We start from the raw sequence: 18,721 nt of genomic DNA on the forward strand, positions 1-18,721 counted from the left end.
ATTATCAGCAAATAAATGGTCTGACTGAAATCTATTAGAAGAGAAGCGAGAAAATGTGATATTGGATCGGTTTATAAAGTGTACCTTCTGATTTTTGGTGCATTCACTATGCATCAAACGAATTAATATGAGTAGGTATGGTCAGCCAACTCACCGGACGGAGATCGATCCTCCTCCCTTGAATCAATTTTCAGGTATGGATGTGGAAACGAGATGAACAGAAAATTCAGGAATAAAAATTAAAAATGAGGCGATTACATACAGCTATGTCTCTTTCTCTGTTTCTTTTGCTATCTGTTTTTTCTCTGCAATGGTGGTCGATGTACCACTAGATGAAGAAGAAAGAATATAGAAATTAAAAAGAATTATCGTGTGATAGAATATAGAAATTAAGTCAACCTATTTATTTTATTTCCATAATTACATGGATTTCATTAAATGATACCATTAATTGAAAGTGCAAAAAACCCACATTACGCTTATTGATTTAATAAATTATTTAATTTTTTTGCTAATTTGTGATTGGTTCATTGATGCATACAATAATTATTAAAGACATTTGAACCTACTTATCTCTCTCTCTCTCTCTCTCTCTCTCTCTCTCTCTTTATATATATATATATATATATATATATATATATATATATATATATATATATATATATATATACTAGTTTATAACCCGTGGAAACCATGGTTACAAAATAAATTAATTTTTCATAGTAAAAACTCAAAAATTATTTATCAATTACTTTAAAAAAATCATTAATTATGAGATATACCAAATTTTTAAAGTTGTTATAACTTCAAATTTAACATATAATTAGAAAAAGTAAATTTGAATTTTGAAATGTTGCCTAATATATCTCTTTGACATGTGACATAATATTAATGAAGAGTTGTATTAGAGTGACACATGTCAAATAGAGATTAAAACTATTCATTTATTAGAATAGGAAGATATATATATATATATATATATATATATATATATATATATATATATATATATATATATATATATATATATATATATATATATTATAAAACATATTAGTCATATCTTGAATTTTAAAATGTATAAGTTACAAAACTTTTGTACAAATCAATTATACATAAATAATTCATTAATATTTGCCAAAAGTGTGAAGACTTGAATTAAGAAATTCAATTTGGAGAAAAATGAAAATTTGAAAATAAAATTCATGTATTTAAATTAATTTACATATCTTAAACTAGACACAAATATTAATTAATTTACATCAATAGTATAAACAGACAATATAAATATAAGGTATACACATAAATATTTTATTTAAAGGTGGTGATTTTTTATTAAATAACAATTAATAGTAAAATCAAATAATTATTTTCTCCTAAGAAACTATTCGCCAAAAAAACTATTTATCGTTACTGTTTTGCGTAGGTGCGTATCTACTATATATATATATATATATATATATATATATATATATATATATATATATATATATATATATATATATATATATATATTAAAATTCAAGAACCAAATACACAACAAAAACATATATAAGGGATATTCGAGTTTATACAAATGACTCCAACACTCCATCCTTTTGGAGTTGAGCTATGCATTTCTTGTTGACATGTCCAAGACGACAATGTCACAAGCATGCCTTATCCATACCATTGGAAGAATCGACACACAACACATCATTTCCTAAGTTATCTACAACCATCACAGTTTCATATATTCCATTACAAGGCAATGCTTCAAAATGTAAAACACTATTAAGATAAGCATAAATAGAACCCTTTTCATTATCAAATGAATATCTAAATCCGTGTCTATATAAACCATGAAATGAAATGATGTTTCTTGCCATATCTGGCGAATAGCAAAAATTATTTAAATCTAAACCTAATCCATTACTAAGCACTAAGGAATAAACTCAAATATTGGTGACAGGCGACAATCTTCTGTTTCCCATGACTAGGTTTATCCTTCCACGCTCCACATCCCTATTTCTTCTTAGTGCCTACAAATCAGAACATATGTGAAAACCACATCCTGTATCAAGAACCCAAGAAATAGCATGCGATGAATCATTAGATTTATTAGTGTAAATACCTGCGAAGGATGGCTTGATCTTGCCTTCCATGATAGCTTGCAGATATTCTGGGCAGCTTCTTTTCCAATGTCCTATCTTGTGGCAGTGGTGGCACTCTGCCTCCTTAAGGTTTGAGTTGGGTTTAGCAGAACTAACTTTGGTTCCACTAGAAGAGGTACCATCTTGGGACTTTCCCTTGTGGTTGCTCTTTGAGGGAGCCTTCCTCTTCTTACCCTTCCCTTGCCCAATAGCCAAAAAAGTGGCAGCCATTGGAGCGGGAGTTGATGCAACAGACTTATCCTTGAGATTGCTCTTAGTAGTCCTAAGCAAGCCTTGTAGCTTGCTCAAGGTGACCTCTTCCTTATTCATATGGTAGGTCATGCAGAACTGGTTGTAGCAAGGAGGCAGGGAGTGAAGGATGATGTCAATCACCAGCTCTTCATCAAAGTTAACATTCAACTTTAGCAGACGATCGACATATCTTTGCATCTTTTGCAGATGAGCAGTAAGGGACTCTCCACTACCCATTCGGGTAGTGATCATCGAAGTGATGATATCATATCTCTCTTGCCTCACACTTTGGTGGTACCGGTCCATCAAGTCTTGATGCATCTCATAGGGGTACATGTCCTCATAGGACTTTTGGAGTTCGGGAGTCATTGTCGCTAGCATGATGCAATGGACTTTCGTGGCATCACGCTTGTGGGCCTCAAAGGCAGCAATCTCTTCAGGAGTAGCAATGTTTATGTCGATCTCCTTCAGCTCCTTATCTAGGACATACTCTTTGTCCTCATAACGGGTGACCATTCTTATGTTACGGATCCAATCATTGAAATTTTTTCCGCCAAATATCACCCTCCCACACAAGTTCATGAGTGAGCATGAGTCGTAGGAGTTCGAGCTGGAAGCATTGTTGACGTTCAACATCAGAAAAGGAAAAATAACAAAGTTTGATTAGAAATGAATCCCCAATTAAACACCCAAATGAGAAATTAGGGCTAGGATCCAACAACATTATTTACAAATTAGAAAATGGATGCCGTAATCTAACAAGTAATAATTTGAAGGTAAGTGAATGACGATTCACTAATTCTCCACCATGAAAAACGAAAAAGAGATTAAGTTTAAATGTATTGAAAATTCCTAGATCTTTTGAGATTCATTGAACTTTTCAATGGCATGTTTAAATCTCGATATGTCCCTCTAGTTTGTGACTGGGATGTCGAGTATCACAAAGCGGGTGTAAATAACCATGCAAATATACATGGTACCCTCATTGTTACAGTCACCTGTTCGATGTCCCGGTTAACCACACACGCTCCATCGAACTATGCTAAACAATGAGTCACCCTTTTCCACCTTTGCTTAGAACCAATTAGTGTGCCGGTTAATCACACACGCTCCACTATCGTCTTAGCAAGGGTACAAAGTGTAATTTCATGGAATTGCATCAAATTCACTTTGCCTAAAGTAACTAATATTGGGAATTTTTGAAAAAACATTTAGTTACTTTTATATTTCATTATACTTATTAATGAGGAAAGGGTTGCCCTATCCTACCCGTTCGGCTAACGACCCTCCACTAATCAAGGAAGCGGTGGGTGAGAGTTGACACCCATTAAACGGTCATTTTATAGGCCATAACCTTATACCCCCCTTATAGATCGACTTCGTGAATGATGCCTACTAACGATAAGACTAGCATTTTAAGTTATACATACATACATATATATATATATATATATATATATATATATATATATATATTAATCTTGTAATAATATAGTAGTATAAGGTTGGATTTTAAACTTGTAAAATTCTAGGGTTTGAAATTTAAATAGTTCAAATTAAACTTTTAATCATAAAATTTAAATTTCAAAACTTAAGGACAAGTTTTGAACTTTTCAAAACTTAAAGGATCAAATAGCAAATAATTTTTAAATCAAACAATTTATTTAATGATTATCTAAATTTGACCTAACCAATTTTATTTACAAGATAATTCAACAATTAATTCAAATAATCAAATATTATCAAATAAGAAATTTATTATTCAAACAATTGGTAATTATCTTTTGTTTTGGTAAGGAGAATCATAAAACAGTGATAAAACTCGGATTTTATTAGCAAAAAAAACGATTTGGCTAATTATCCTTAAGAAAAACAGCAAGAAATCCCGAAAATCCCTCTGTCTGACACTCCGACTCGCCGAGTCAGGTTGGGCAGAAGGCTCAAAATTGATTTTTAGAGAGGATGAACAAGCAAGGCATCAATACAAAAGAAACCAAACAAGGCTCTGATACCACTGATGTATTTTAGCCAAAAGAACATCCTATGTGCTTATGCAAACCCTAATGCTTGGATCTAGGTTTCTCTATTGTACATGCAATTCATCCAAGACTTGCAAACCCTAGATCTAGTGTATATAATTCGAAATTGATATAACAAAACAGATCTAGATGATTACCTCTTCTTGAAAGCTTGAATCTTCTTGTCCTTGGAGCTTAGAGTCACAAATGTCACTCCTCTAATAGCTTACAAACGCCACAAGCAAGAGGATGATTTTGGAGAGAGGTTGGAGGCTCTAGAATTCGGCTCTAGTACTCTTAGAAGAAGGGTAGCTGATTTCTAAAGCCTAAGGGGTCTATTTATACTTGAGCTGCTAGGGTTTCAGTCAAAACCCTAATTGCATAGCTTAGGCTTTAAGCAGTCCACGGAACCTTCCAGAATAAAGGCCTTGGACGAAATTAGATGGGCTCCTACTGTCAATTTCGTCCACCCCTTAATTTCAAAGGATTCTCAGCCCAAATCAACTATCAAACAATTGACAGTTCCAGTCCCCTTTATTTAATTAATCGCTTTTAGCCACAAAATTAATTCTTGTCTAATATTAATTTAATTATATGATTTCTCTATTAATATATTATTCATATAACATATTAATAAATCATAATAACCTCTTTATTCATAAATCATCCTATCATGTTGCTTTGGTGAAGGCAACCCAAAAGGACCATGCACAATCGAGTCAAGTACTTACCAAATATAGTTACAGGCTTAGACACTAATCCAACAATTTATAGGTTCATAATAGTGATAATAAACATAAATATAAGTTAAACTTAACAAATGTAGTAAGTGCAACTCACCTTACAGATTTGCAACAAACACTTCCAGATCTATGATTTTTGAACATTACTCTAATCTGATCAGATATGTTGTTTTTGGTGCGATTTCTTCAGGTGTGATACCGTCACCATCACCATCGACGAACATTGCTGTTGGTAGTACAACTTCCCTAGGAATGTCGAGTCAAAAATGTTTTTTGCTTTAGATCTGGAACCACCACTAAAAATGACCTAATGATGGTGTTTCAGCGTCAGATCTATTGTCCACCACCGCACCACTGCCTTTGACGTCTCCTACCATCGGTGAGCCACCATCATCAGATGTATAAGATTCGACCAATTCCAGATCTTTGATTTCTGCCTCATATCTATGATATCTGTCTCTAGATATATGATTTTCTACTTTAGATCTATGAAGTTGCGGTGAGGATCCACCTCACCCTTCAAATCTGATTCGTCTCCACCTTCTTCCAGACATATGGTTTATGCTTCATCAAGTTTTTTCGGCAACTTACTACACCGGAGCAAATCTGAAGCCAAAAAAGTGTTGTTATGGTCAGATCTAACGAGAAATGACAAACTCGCCTTCTTAGGTAGTTGGTGGTGGTTCAACCGCCTTCTGACGTTTTATGGTATGATTTGGCTATTTTTTAACATGAACTCACCTTCTGTCGGTGGTAATGATGGTTCTACCATTGGCACCTACTTTCTTTGCTCTCTATCTTTTTGATTTCTAAAAACAACATGCACATAAGGTGTTTGATGAAATGCCTCAATGATAAGGATTTATGTTTTAAGTTGTGAATAATGTGAATGAGTATTTGAACTAGTCTATTAAGTTATGAATGGATGTCTGAACTAATCTTTTAAGTTGTGAATGAGTGTGTGAACTAATATTTTAAGCTTTGAATTATAAAAAGTTGGTATATTAAGTTGTGATTGTTTTTGTTTAATCCATATATGATTATTGTAGCATGGTAAGAGTTATGTATTTGATGATGTTAGGAAGAAGCAAAACTATGAAATATGGTGTTAAGTTGTGAATTTTGTATATTAAGTTGTGAATTTTGTAAATTAAACTATAGATAGACTGAATTAAAACTGTGAATTTGCTATATTAAATTGTAAGCTTTATATATTTTTTTGTGTTAAATTGCGAACAAATGAATTAACTGTCCAAATAATATTTTATACTTTTACTTCTATCTTCTATGATGTTGTTGGTTGAAAAAGAAGTGGTAAATAGACTAAATTGAGTTGTGAAAAGACTGAATTAAACTGTGAATTTACTGTATGAAATTGTGTATAATACACACTTTAAAATGTGAATTTTGTGTATAAAATTGTGAATTTATTATATTAAATGGTGGATTTTGTATATTAAATTGTGAATTCATTGTATTAAGATGTGAATTAACTTTATTAAGTTGTGAACTGACTGTATGAAACTGTAATTGTATTAAGCTGCGAATTTATTATAAATTTTGTGTTAAAATATGAATTATTTATGTATGAATTTTGTATTAATTTTCTTGTATATATATATATATATATATATATATATATATATATATATATATTGTATAAATATGTAAGAATGTAGTAGTTTTATAGTTGTTTTGCATTAAACTCTAAATAAGTGAATTAATATATTTATTAAACTATGAATGTGGTAATTAATCTGTCAATGCTTGATTTTATGTACACACAGCTTAGAAGGAATGATGGTTGCAACGACCTCACAAGTGGTTGGTGGCAGTGTGTTGCAGTGGGTGGTGATGGTAGAGTTTGAATTTGACTTCTTTGAAATTTTGAATTATTGTAAAATACATTGTATTAAGTTGTGAATTTTGTGTATTAAACTGTAAATTGACTGTATTAAATTTTATATATATATATATATATATATATATATATATGTATGTATATATCATACATAATTATAAAGTTAGCATTTTTCCTTGAACCTCATACATTTGAAACCCCCATAAAAATTTGCAAACACCTCATGCATTTGAAACCTTCTATTTTAATGAATACCACTCAAAAGTATCTTAATAATGATTAACAGTTCAAAGGTTTTATAACTTATATAATATATTTAATAAACAATTAATGGATACTCTACTATAAAAAGGTCAATCTTTTTTATTAGACACACAAATACAAATCACATACAAAATTCACAAAGAAAACAAGTTTAAAGTTTCTTGTGTTGGTTTGAGGGCTTTGAACAATTTTTTTGAGCCATGTTATTATGTTGAAGTTTTTAATTTGTAAGTTTTTTATATACTAATGCTTTTTTGTATTTTCTTGATTTAAGTATCGTTTTAAGAATATCACTGTATGTTGTGGTTGAAATTTTAATGTAAATTAGATTAGATTCATATTATCAATCATATGTTATGGAAGGTGATATATAATATTTAATTAACTATTGTATGCATGTTTGTGTGTTAATGTTGCTTTAAAACAATAATTAATTATAAATCATGGATATATCATATTATCCATGTAAGCCTTTTTTAAAATACAAATTGTATATCTTATAACTTTATATTTCATATCATCATACATCATATCATACATACTTATAAAGCTAGCATTTTTCCTTGAACCTCATACATTTGAAACCCCCATAAAAATTTACAAACACCTCATGCATTTGAAACCTCCTATTTTAATGAATACCACTCAAAAGTCTCTTAATAATGATTAACAATTCAAAGGTTTTATAACTTATATAATATATTTAATAAAAAATTAATGGATACACAACTATAAAAAGGTCAATCTTTTTTAGTAGACACACAAATACAAATCACATACAAAATTCACAAAGAAAACAAGTTTAAAATTTTTTGTGTTAATTTGAGGGTTGTGAAAAAAATTTCGAGCCATGTTATTATGTTGAAGTTTTTAATTTGTAAGTTTGTTATATACTAATTCTTTTTTGTATTTTCTTGATTTAAATATTATTTTAAGAATATCATTGTATGTTATGGTTGAAATTTTAATGTAAATTAGATTAGATTCATGTTATCGATCATATGTTATGGAATATGATATATATAATATTTAATTAACTATTGTATGCATATTTATATGTTCATGTTTCTTCAAAAAAATAATTAATTAAAAATCATGGATATGTCATATTATCCATATTATCCATGTAGCATAACATAACATGTATGGGTATCTTGGGGAAAACATAATTGAGCCCGGCCGGTCGCATGCATCACACACCTCGTCTTTCGTAAAATCCTTCCGTTTAGATTTTTAGAAAACCATTTTATTGTAAAAATCTTTTAGCCCCTTAGTTTGAGTCCAGACACCCCCGAGGGCGTGTCCGAATCCCTCAAACCAGGGCTCTAATACCAACTTGTAACATCCCAAAATCTAACCCAAAAATTTCATTTTTTTGATTAATTAATTCATAAAACATTCGTTAGAAAGTATTGTATAAACACGACATCTCAAAACCAAGTATCATATTTGAAACCCACAACCACGAACAAATGTCATATCATAGTACAATCCCAGAAAACACCATGCGAAAAAAATCATATGTGTGTGTGATGCCATGCTACGCCGCCGGCTCCTTCCCCTTAGACGAAGAGGTACCTGAAACCAAAAACTGAAACCGTAAGCACAAAGCTTAGTGAGTTCCCCCATCATACAACATACCATACAATACCATCGGTATCTTTCAACCGGTAATCGTCATCGGTATCTTTCAACCGGTAACTAGGGACTATTCCACCCCTACCACTAGCATACAATAGCAAGATATAAGCACACATTCAGACATATCCGGGTACTGACCTACCCCTTGGTCCTAAGGACCACTATCAGGGAAACTATCCCTATCATGTAACATATCATACAGATATAACTCATAACCAAACGCATATCAAACCAAGATAAATTATCACAAAGACAATTATCTTCTAAAAAAACTCCTCAATGGTGGGTCGGCATTGTGGCCTTAGACCCACCCCTACGGGAAGGTAACTCACCTCGTATCTACTGAACTGTTCGGGAATCCTCTGACTGCTGCCACTGCTGCTCCGGAAGTCCTCCGGCTAAAATTCCCACAAAACACTTAGTCAGAAATTGACATCTACCCTTAGGATAAAATGACCATTTTAACCCTTGACCAAGACAAAGTCAAAGTCAACTTCCAGTTGACCTAACTCGCCGAGTTGACTCGTCAACTCGCCAAGTCCCTATCCTTCCATCAGACCTCATACCCGTCTCTACTCGTCGAGTTAGGCGATGACTCGACGAGTTTTCCTTCTAAATGAACACCGACTGGATCCACATCCGACTCGCCGAGTTGTATGAACAACTCGTCGAGTTCATCATCAACTGATACTCATGTCCTGACTTGACTCGCCGAGTTGTATGAACAACTCGTCGAGTTACTCTTCATCCTATGAACACGTTCTGTCCTCGGCTCGCCGAGTTGATGAACAACTCGCCGAGTTCCATGAAGATTGTCTTGGACTCGCCGAGTCCGTTCATGCACTCGCCGAGTACCATGAATTCCCATAACACTTTGCTTAGTCCAGAACGTTGGGTCACTCCCCGGGACTCCTAAAACCCTTCCACACTCAACTGGTCCTTATGACCTTCACTGATATGAGACCAAAACCCTTGGACTCGCCGAGTCTATCACATTCCTTACTAAGAACTTCGATTTCTGATGTATAACACTTAACCAAATGATAGATCCAGGCCCCTAAACTCGATCTAGCACGTAAAGTTACAAACTTTACGTGCATGCATGGGACATTAGAGCTTAAAAGGCTCTAAAATGGTTCTTTTGTTGCATGAGGCCTTCCTTGGTGCAAAAAGCAACCTAGATCTGACTTGTGGCTCATAAAATGACATGATACAGAAGCCCAAACCCCCAACCATGTTTGCAAACATGGTTGGCCACCAAAAATGGCTTATAAAAGCCCTAAATCACCCTAAAGAGGGATCTAACAAAAGAATGAGCAAGGTTCAGACTTTATACCTTCCAAAGACTGCAAATGATGAACCAAACTCGAATCCTTCAGTCCCCTCTTGATCCTTCTATGCTCTTCCTTCTTCCTTGAGATCAAAACTCACAAGAATCACTCAAAAAGCTTTAGATCTTCACAAAAACGGTTAGGGTTTGCTATGAGGAGTGTTTGGGAGCATAAAGGGAAGAGGAGGCTGCATAAGGTCGTTTAAATAGGGTGCAAACCCCTGGATTAGGGTCTTTCTCCAAACAGCGGCTACTCGCCGAGTCCGCAGCTTAAACCCCGCGCCTCATCCCGCTTCTACTCGGCGAGTCCGTCCTTCGACTCGCCGAGTCCATGGCCAGAAATGCAAAAATAAATGGAGGTCTAATAACATAATACATACCAAGAACCAGGTGCTACACATCACCACAGTATTCCTCTATTCTGTTTCTCTCTATAACTTTTCTTCTTTGAACCACGATTTTAGGGATTTAGATGCGGCCCCATCTGCCAAGCATGTCAATATGTCGATTTTTTTTTATAGAATAGAGTATCTAACACCACCATCAGGAGTGCTAAACCCATCATGGTTGCATATGGTCATCTTGTTAAGCAACCATGAGTTTCTATGTTACAGGTTGTGTTAAAATAATGTGCCCTCGATGGAAATAATGGTAATTTTGGGTCTCGATGGTGATGACGATATGATTCATCTTCTCCACATCCTTATCAAAATATTAAACATCACCACAGTATTTCTCCATTCTATTTTCCTCTATAAATTTTTTTCTTTGAACCACAATTTTAGGGATTTAGATGCAGCCTTATCCGCCAAGCATGTTAATATGTCGTTTCTTTGGTAGAATCGAGTATCTAACACCACCATCAGGCATGCTAAACCCATCAGGTCGTCTCTATTTTGTTATCGATAACTAATCATGAACTTATTTGTTGAAGGTTTTATTCAATCTATTCTTGCATTGCTATTTCAAATTTGTGGCTTTTTTTATAATCCACTCATTGATTATATTGGGATTTCTCAACAGTTACATTCTTCATTTTGTCAATGTTGGAGATGAATTTGGATTTTTATGTGGAATTTTTTCATTTGTCTAAGAAGGTATATGGTAAGAATCTTTTTTAACACAAAAACAAAGTAAAACACCTTTCCGTTTTACCCATTTGCTTGTGGATTCTATTTAAATTGAGTTTAACAAGCATCTAGGATTTTAATGGTCCGATCCAATTCAGAATCTTGTTAAAAAATAAAAGTAAAATGCTATAATAAACAAGTAAATTGATAAACATTTTTTTTAAATATACAAACTAAAATGGTTTCAGGACTACAAAAACAACTTAAAATAGATTGAAAAAAATCGGATTGAATTATTACAACCCTACAACCCACCAAACCGGTCAAAGTTCTGAAACGAGTTACGATATTACGATTATTAGAAGTTAATATTATGAATGAGTAATTAATTGCAATTTGCAAAGAAGTGACACATAAATGAATTTATCAACGTTTGAGGATTGTAAAAACAAAAAATTATCAATATTATAACTTGGATATACTTAAATGTTTTTATGGTTTGATCTGATAGTCATAAGAAAAATATTCATCGAAATTTATTAATCAGCGTCGGGAAACTATTTGTCACCGCCATTTTGCACGGACACACAACTAGTACTATATTATAAAGCATATTAGACATATCTTGAATTTTAAGATGTATAAGATAGAAAGTTTTTTGTACAAATCATTTATGCATAAAAAGTCATTAATACTTACCAAAAGTTTGAAAACTTGAATTAAGGAAGGTTATTAAGAAATTCAACTTGGAGCAAATTGACAATTTTAAAATATTAAATTCATGCATATAAATTAATTTATATTTCCTAAACTAGACACTGATATTAATTAATTTACATCAAATATATAAGCAGTCAATATAAATATAAGGTCTAAACATAAATATTTTTTAGAAGTGGTAATATTTTATTACATAATAACTAATAATAATATTTAATAATTATTTACCCGTAAGAAAACTATTCGCCGAAAGAACTATATATATATATATATATATATATATATATATATATATATATATATATATATATATATATATATATATATATTAAAGTACTTTTGTTTCTTTAACCATAATCAGTATTGTAAAAGTCCGTCAACTCGGCCTTGCAACATAATGATTTTCTTAAAATACCATAAAAAAATCGGAATTGATCAAACTCGAGTCAAAATGGTCAAACTCGGTCTATCGATTCTAAATTGATCAAACTTGATAATTTAGTTTTTTTAAATCGTAATTATTAAGTAATTAATTTAACATATATTGTATATTTAGTTATTTATTAAAATTGTTCTATTGAATTTGACGGGGAAAAAAAACAAAAAATAAATAAATAAATAAATAAACACTAAGGATTAAATGAACTTCTTATACTTGTTACATGTATAATTTTCTTAAAATTTATTTATTTATAATTTACTATATAAAAGTAATTCCTTGCATAGGCCAAATACCCGAATACTTACTATTCTTAGGCTATGTTTGGCGAATTAGCTGAAACGCTAGTTGATAGCTGAAAAGCTAGCTGTTAAATAAAAAGCTAGCTGATAGCTGAAAAGCTAGCTGATAAAAAATTACGTTTGGTAAAACTAACTGAAAAGTTAGCTGAAATATATAAAATTACATAAAATGACAAGTAAGAGGATGTATTTCTATAATTAATTAAGGAGTGTATTTGGATAATTTTTAAAAAGCTAGTCTAAGGCTGTGTTTGGCGTGCCACAGCTAGCTGAAACGCTAGCTTATTTTTTGAGCTTTTTTAAGTGGTCATGTTTGGCAAGTCAAAAAGTAGCTTATAAGCTAGCTTTTTAAAAAACTACTTAAACTAGCTTTTTAGGAGCTTTTTTAAAATTTTCCAAATATACCCCTTAATTAATTATAAAAACCAAGGTTCTAAATAGCGTAAAGCGTGACTTGGCGACAAGGTCAAAGTTAAGCTATGTCAAGCCTTGGCGAGTCATGTCGTTTTTCAAGGCGTGACTATTTTATATATATTAATAGAGATAAATCATATAATTATTGAATTTTATCAAATATATGAAGTTTTTAGAAGTGTTATATTAATATTTAGTATAAAAAAGTTAACAAAAACTCAATTATTTTAGGTCAAACAAAAAAAAAACAAAAAAAAAATTGAAAAAACCCGCACGTTGAAAAAAACTCGCACCATAATGCCATAAGGCACGCATTGACACGTTATTTGGATGTCACACTTAACAAACCTGCCTTGGACGGTTTCATAACGGCTACATCACGCCTTACGCCATGGCACGCCTTGAGGCGCGTCATAGCACGCTTTTTAGAACCATGATAAAAACACATTCTTTTAAATGTCCTTTTATATCATTTCATATTTTCCAGCTAGCTTTACCAAACGTTATTTTTTATCAGCTAGCTTTTCAGCTAGTACACCAAACATAGCCTAAGTAGCTTTTCAAAAAGCTAGCTTATAAGCTACTTTTTGGCTTACTAAACACGACAACATAAAAAAACTCTAAAAATAAGCTAGCTGTGGTGCACCAAACACAGCCTTAATCAACTGAGCTGGTAACTCCTAATGACATTTACAACATTTCCCTAATAACAACATACATAATTTCTTATATTGAAAAATAGCAACATATAACCCCTATTATCGACATAACATACAAAGTACTTCAATTTCTCTATCATTAATAACAATATAACAAATAATGTATACTACCCATATGAAAAGATACATCTGTTAAATTTATAACAAAAGTAAAAATACCTCACATAAGACCTCATATGCATTTTTTTAGTCATAAAATGATCATCCCTCCGCAATAAAACACAACCAAAATAAAAAATAAAATAAAATAAGGTATATATATATATATATATATATATATATATATATATATATATATATATATATATCAGAATATTAAGAGCAAAAATTACAAGATACAGTGAGAAAAAAAAAAGTTAACAAAGCTTGCAGCTTCTTCGGCAATAACCAGGAAGTTCAGGAGTACCAACCATATACTCTTTGTTCTTAGTGCACTCTCCCAATGCAGCCCATCTCTCACAGTTTTCATTCGCATCTTTACAATTTCCACCAGTATCAATGATCTTGTCAAATGAGTCAACATGGATCCATTTCGTGGCTGACCATTTTTCACCTTTCAGCACCGGGCAGCCGCCATGGAGGCTGGTGGCATCCGGGATGGCTGTCGGGTAGAGGCTGAAGAACAGCAGCGCGTCTCCTTTTTTGGGTTTCACTGTTTGGTTTTTGAAAAAATAATTTAGATTTCGATTTCATAGGGGAGATTAAAGAAGGTATAATTATGACATGCTCACCTGCGATTCCTTTCTTTGCACATTCGGATAAATTATCATTTGGTTTTGACATTTTGTGACGAGAAGCCTCCTATCAAGATTTTAAATTTCATCAGCTCAAACATGACATGACAGGTTGTACTGCATTTGACGTCCAGTACACTAGAATCAGTGCCAATGGGAATTTTCTTTTTTTTCACTTTTTATCGTGGAAAAAACTTATGTTAGGCTTCATTTGCCAGTAGGACAGGACAAAACAGATTGTACTGCGTTTGACATACATTGGACTGGTACTGCAACCGATGTCAATGGAGTAAAAATTACAATTTTTTGTCCCACCCAAAAAGGTGGGACATGGATTCGCTCCTGATCTCACATGTGTAAAAAAGACTAAAATACCCTCCTCATCCTCATCATTGAAAATAGCCCTGGAAAGCTTGTCCAGTCCCATCCTGTCTAGTGATGTTGCGTTTGTTACACCTGACAAGACTGGATGAGACTGGACAATCTTTCCAGGGCTATTTCCGATGATGAGGATGACGAGGGTATTTTAGTCTTTTGTACACACAAGAGATCAGGAGCGAATCCATGTCTCACCTTTTTGGGTGGGACAAAAAATTGTAATTTTTGTTCCATTGATATCAGTTGCACAGTACCAGTCCAATGTATGTCAAACGCAGTACAATCTGTTTTGTCCTGTCCTACATGGCAAATGAAGCCTAATATAAGTTTTTTCCACGATAAGAAGTTAAAATAAATAAATAAATAAACAAATAAGGACTAACCTCTGCAGATGGGAAAACTGTTTCACCACCTTCTTCAACATCACTGAGATACATGAGTACAGTTGCTATACGGTGTCCACCATGTGCAACATTTACAGGGTCAGTGAAGTAATCGAAATGTGGGTCATACTTTTGGCCATGCTCATATCTTAATACTTGCATATCCTCTCCGTTTTCTGAAGAAAATAAAAATATATGAAAATTAAAATTTACATATAAATTTGAAAATAAACTGTGCATTTGGGATTGCATTAGATTAGGACTAGGAAAGATGTAAATGGGAAAAAAAGTTGCAATTTTTTTTGTCCTGCCAAGAAAAGTGAGATGGAGCAAGATCTGATAGGGATTTGCTCTCATCTCTTGTTTGTGCAAAAGACGTGAATGCCCTCCTCAACTTTATTATAAAGTGTCCCCCATAATGGAACATACCTTTTGGTAGGAAGGTCCAAGTTGCAATTTTATCTTCTATGCCAGCAACAATTGGATCCTACATCAAGTGCAAACGGGATTTAAAAGGGCAAGAATATATTTATAATTCCCATCATACCCTTGCCTTTAGTTAGACATACATATATACCTACGTAAACAAGGGATATTTCAGCAATTCACCCAAATTGTATTTTCTTCGCCTCATAAGCATTCAGAGGAGAATTTGGCCATATTTCTTTAGCCAAATTAGTTTTATAAAAAATTTATAATTTGATAAAGTATTCCAGCAATTTCCTTAATTCTCACCAATTGTTAATAGTTAAACCTCATTTCTCAGTTGTTATTACATTCTAATAAGATAACAGAAGGATCTACTAGTTCACTGAAAAAAGTCAAATTAAACTTGTATTAATATATTACTGAAAATCATATTCATAATGGTATAAGGTACAATTTGGTTTGATAGGCCAAGTCAATAACACTAAAATAAGCACATATTAAACACCGGAAACAACATAACAGTAAATCCACAGACTAATAAGTGCATTACATTATGTGTTGGTGTTGTAGCAAACAATATTCTCAATCCCATTATGAATACTCAAATAACTATTTAAAATACCATGAATTTAGGAATTTCACCCCAAAAGAAATGATTAGTTTCACTTTTTACGAAGATATATAATGATTTGAATACAAACCACTTGTTTTAGAGTCACATGTGGGGTTTTGGCTTCTACTAGATATAATAGCATTCTATATTTCTATTAAGTGTCTGGTTAACCATTAAGGGGAAAGATTATGTACTAGTGCAGGGATTATTTATTAATGGGCATCTTGATATTTTAAACATATTGTGCATTTTGGGACATGAGCATTTGGCATTAATGTTTTTTAGATACTCATAAGAAGCACTCTAATGCAATGGTAAATGGTAATCATATTCATATGTTCACTAAAATCCCAAATTTGTTTCAACGTGAGAATCAATTGGCAATAGAAGTATAAAAGATTCATAGAAGTACCTTGTTTTTGTGGATAAACATTCCAGAACTTGTTCGAACGTCACTAAGCTTACTCTTACCAGAAACATTATCTGCAACTGCAGATCTCTTCAGCTCAGTTTTGGCCTGTTACATGACAAACCCCAAAAATCTCAAATTCAGTTCAATTAATCCCTTATCTGTTCTTGTAATGAGTAATAGAAATCACGAACATCTATAATCTTTCCTATAAGAAATCAATCGGAAGAAACAAGTAATCAATAACAAACTGTTTGTGTTTTTTCTGTCTTAATAGTTTCAATCCGAGCTACGTTAATGGCCAAATCTAAGTTGTAATTGAATCTAGAAAAGAAATCAAGTGCCACTCACAAGGGAAACCATGTGATCGCATTCTTCTTCCGTAAGAAAACCCTCGTACACGAAGGCCCTGCATAAATCAAATCACGAAACAAAAATAAATAAATTGAGCCGGTGATTCTGAATTAACGAAAAAGCTTAAAGATGCGTACAGATAACTGGGGGAAAGTAATCAAATCAAACTGACCTGGGTTTCCATGAAACTTGTTTGACTTTAGATGGATTGACGATGGCGGAGCTTGAGGATCGGGATACGATAAACAAAAATGAAATCAGTAGAAGGGGAAGAGGAAAAAGAGTAGCCATTGGTTACTTTTAGCTATATGTTTGCAATTTCTGTTCTGACAGACAACACAACAGATCTGCGATAGAAGTTGTGCTTCACGAAGTCAAATGAAGAACCCATGATACAAGCTGTAACAAAATTCAACTACTTCCCTCTACAATATACATCTTTTTTAAATAAATTCCATAAATTAAATTTTTCTTAATTACGAAAGTTCATAAAGCTTGACAGCAATGTTAAAGTTAAATTAAGGAAAATGACTCGTAATTAACTTTTGTGTTTGTACTAATTTGGTCCTTTTTGTATTCAATATACCATCAAACTTGTTTGTTTGCGTTTACCATAACCCTTTTGACCGGCTTTTGATCTGTGATAGTCGGTCAAAGGGTTATGGTGAACACAAACAACAAGTTCGATGGTATATTGAGTACAAAAAAAGAAAAAGGACCAAATGAGAACGAGCTCAACAGTTGGTTACTCTCTTGAATCATTTTCCCTGAAAAGTTAAATGAAATTAAAGTTGCAAAATTATCAAAGACTGCAACCTTCTTTGACTATAACGTATATGAAGAGCGTTTCAAAGGGATAACCTTATTAAAACATGGTCTATGTTATGCTTACTGTGGTTAGTTGTCAACACCTCTCTGCAAAATGATATAACTGTGTATGAGAGGTATATAACGTTTACCTCAAGGTATATTATGGTGATGTATCTACAAAAGCCAGCATGATATTGTACATATTGATGTTATATCTTATCCCATGAATTCGATCTTAAAGCTAAGTAAATTCAAAAATCACAACACTTGTGATTCCACTCGTTTGTAGACTTGTCTAGAATCCATGATACGATAAATCATTTTATTGGAAATGTAAATGTAGTCATGAAATGCACCTGCTTAATCAAGATTCCCCTAATAAATATTCAAGTGCATTACAAAGTTGTACATGTATGAATAATGTTCTTTCGTGAGTTATGTTTTGAAGAGAAGCAAGAATGAATCTCATAAAGTCATTAATATCAGTAGGAGATGACGTGGGATTTGTTATAAATTAGTAAAGGGAAAATGAATCAGGAGGGTAACCAACAGTTGCATTTGTTCTCATTTGGTCTCTTTCCTTTTTTTGTACTCAATATACCATCAAACTTGTTATTTGTGTTCACCATAACCCTTTGACCGGCTATCACAGGTCAAAAGTCGGTCAAAAGGGTTATGGTGAACACAAACAACAAGTTCGATGGTA

The 18,721-nt window shown here is 32.7% G+C and overlaps 1 protein-coding gene across 2 annotated transcripts; it reads right to left on the reverse strand.

The window, feature by feature from the left end:
* Nucleotides 1–13,965: 13,965 nt before the first annotated feature.
* LOC111886735 (probable prolyl 4-hydroxylase 4) lies at nt 13,966–17,622 on the reverse strand. 2 transcript variants are annotated; one of them, XR_008224354.1, is made up of 8 exons: nt 17,378–17,622; nt 17,203–17,260; nt 16,855–16,959; nt 15,830–15,887; nt 15,401–15,576; nt 14,637–14,706; nt 14,199–14,557; nt 13,966–14,158 (listed from the first exon to the last, which is right to left on the reverse strand). XR_008224354.1 is itself a non-coding variant. In XM_023882985.3 (7 exons), exons 1-7 carry the CDS (start codon nt 17,494–17,496, stop codon nt 14,262–14,264), a joined length of 882 nt encoding a protein of 293 aa, XP_023738753.1. In that variant the 5' UTR covers nt 17,497–17,622; the 3' UTR covers nt 13,966–14,261. The 2 variants fall into 2 exon arrangements, 1 of the variants encoding a protein (XP_023738753.1); XM_023882985.3 differs by having other exon boundaries at nt 13,966–14,557.
* Between the last annotated feature and the right edge of the window lie 1,099 nt (nt 17,623–18,721).

This window comes from Lactuca sativa, chromosome 5 (assembly GCF_002870075.4).
Source record: "Lactuca sativa cultivar Salinas chromosome 5, Lsat_Salinas_v11, whole genome shotgun sequence".
In the NCBI taxonomy this organism is placed as follows: Eukaryota; Viridiplantae; Streptophyta; class Magnoliopsida; order Asterales; family Asteraceae; genus Lactuca; species Lactuca sativa.

Bases quoted from the DNA above. Each gene is read 5' to 3' on its own strand.
- LOC111886735 (XM_023882985.3), bottom strand. From the start codon at position 17,496: ATGGCTACTCTTTTTCCTCTTCCCCTTCTACTGATTTCATTTTTGTTT. The intron at 15,577-15,829 runs GTATGTTCCATT...TATTTTCTTCAG, and splicing joins TTGGACCTTCCTACCAAAAG to AAAACGGAGAGGATATGCAA. The intron at 14,558-14,636 runs GTGAGCATGTCA...AAAACCAAACAG, and splicing joins TGCAAAGAAAGGAATCGCAG to TGAAACCCAAAAAAGGAGAC.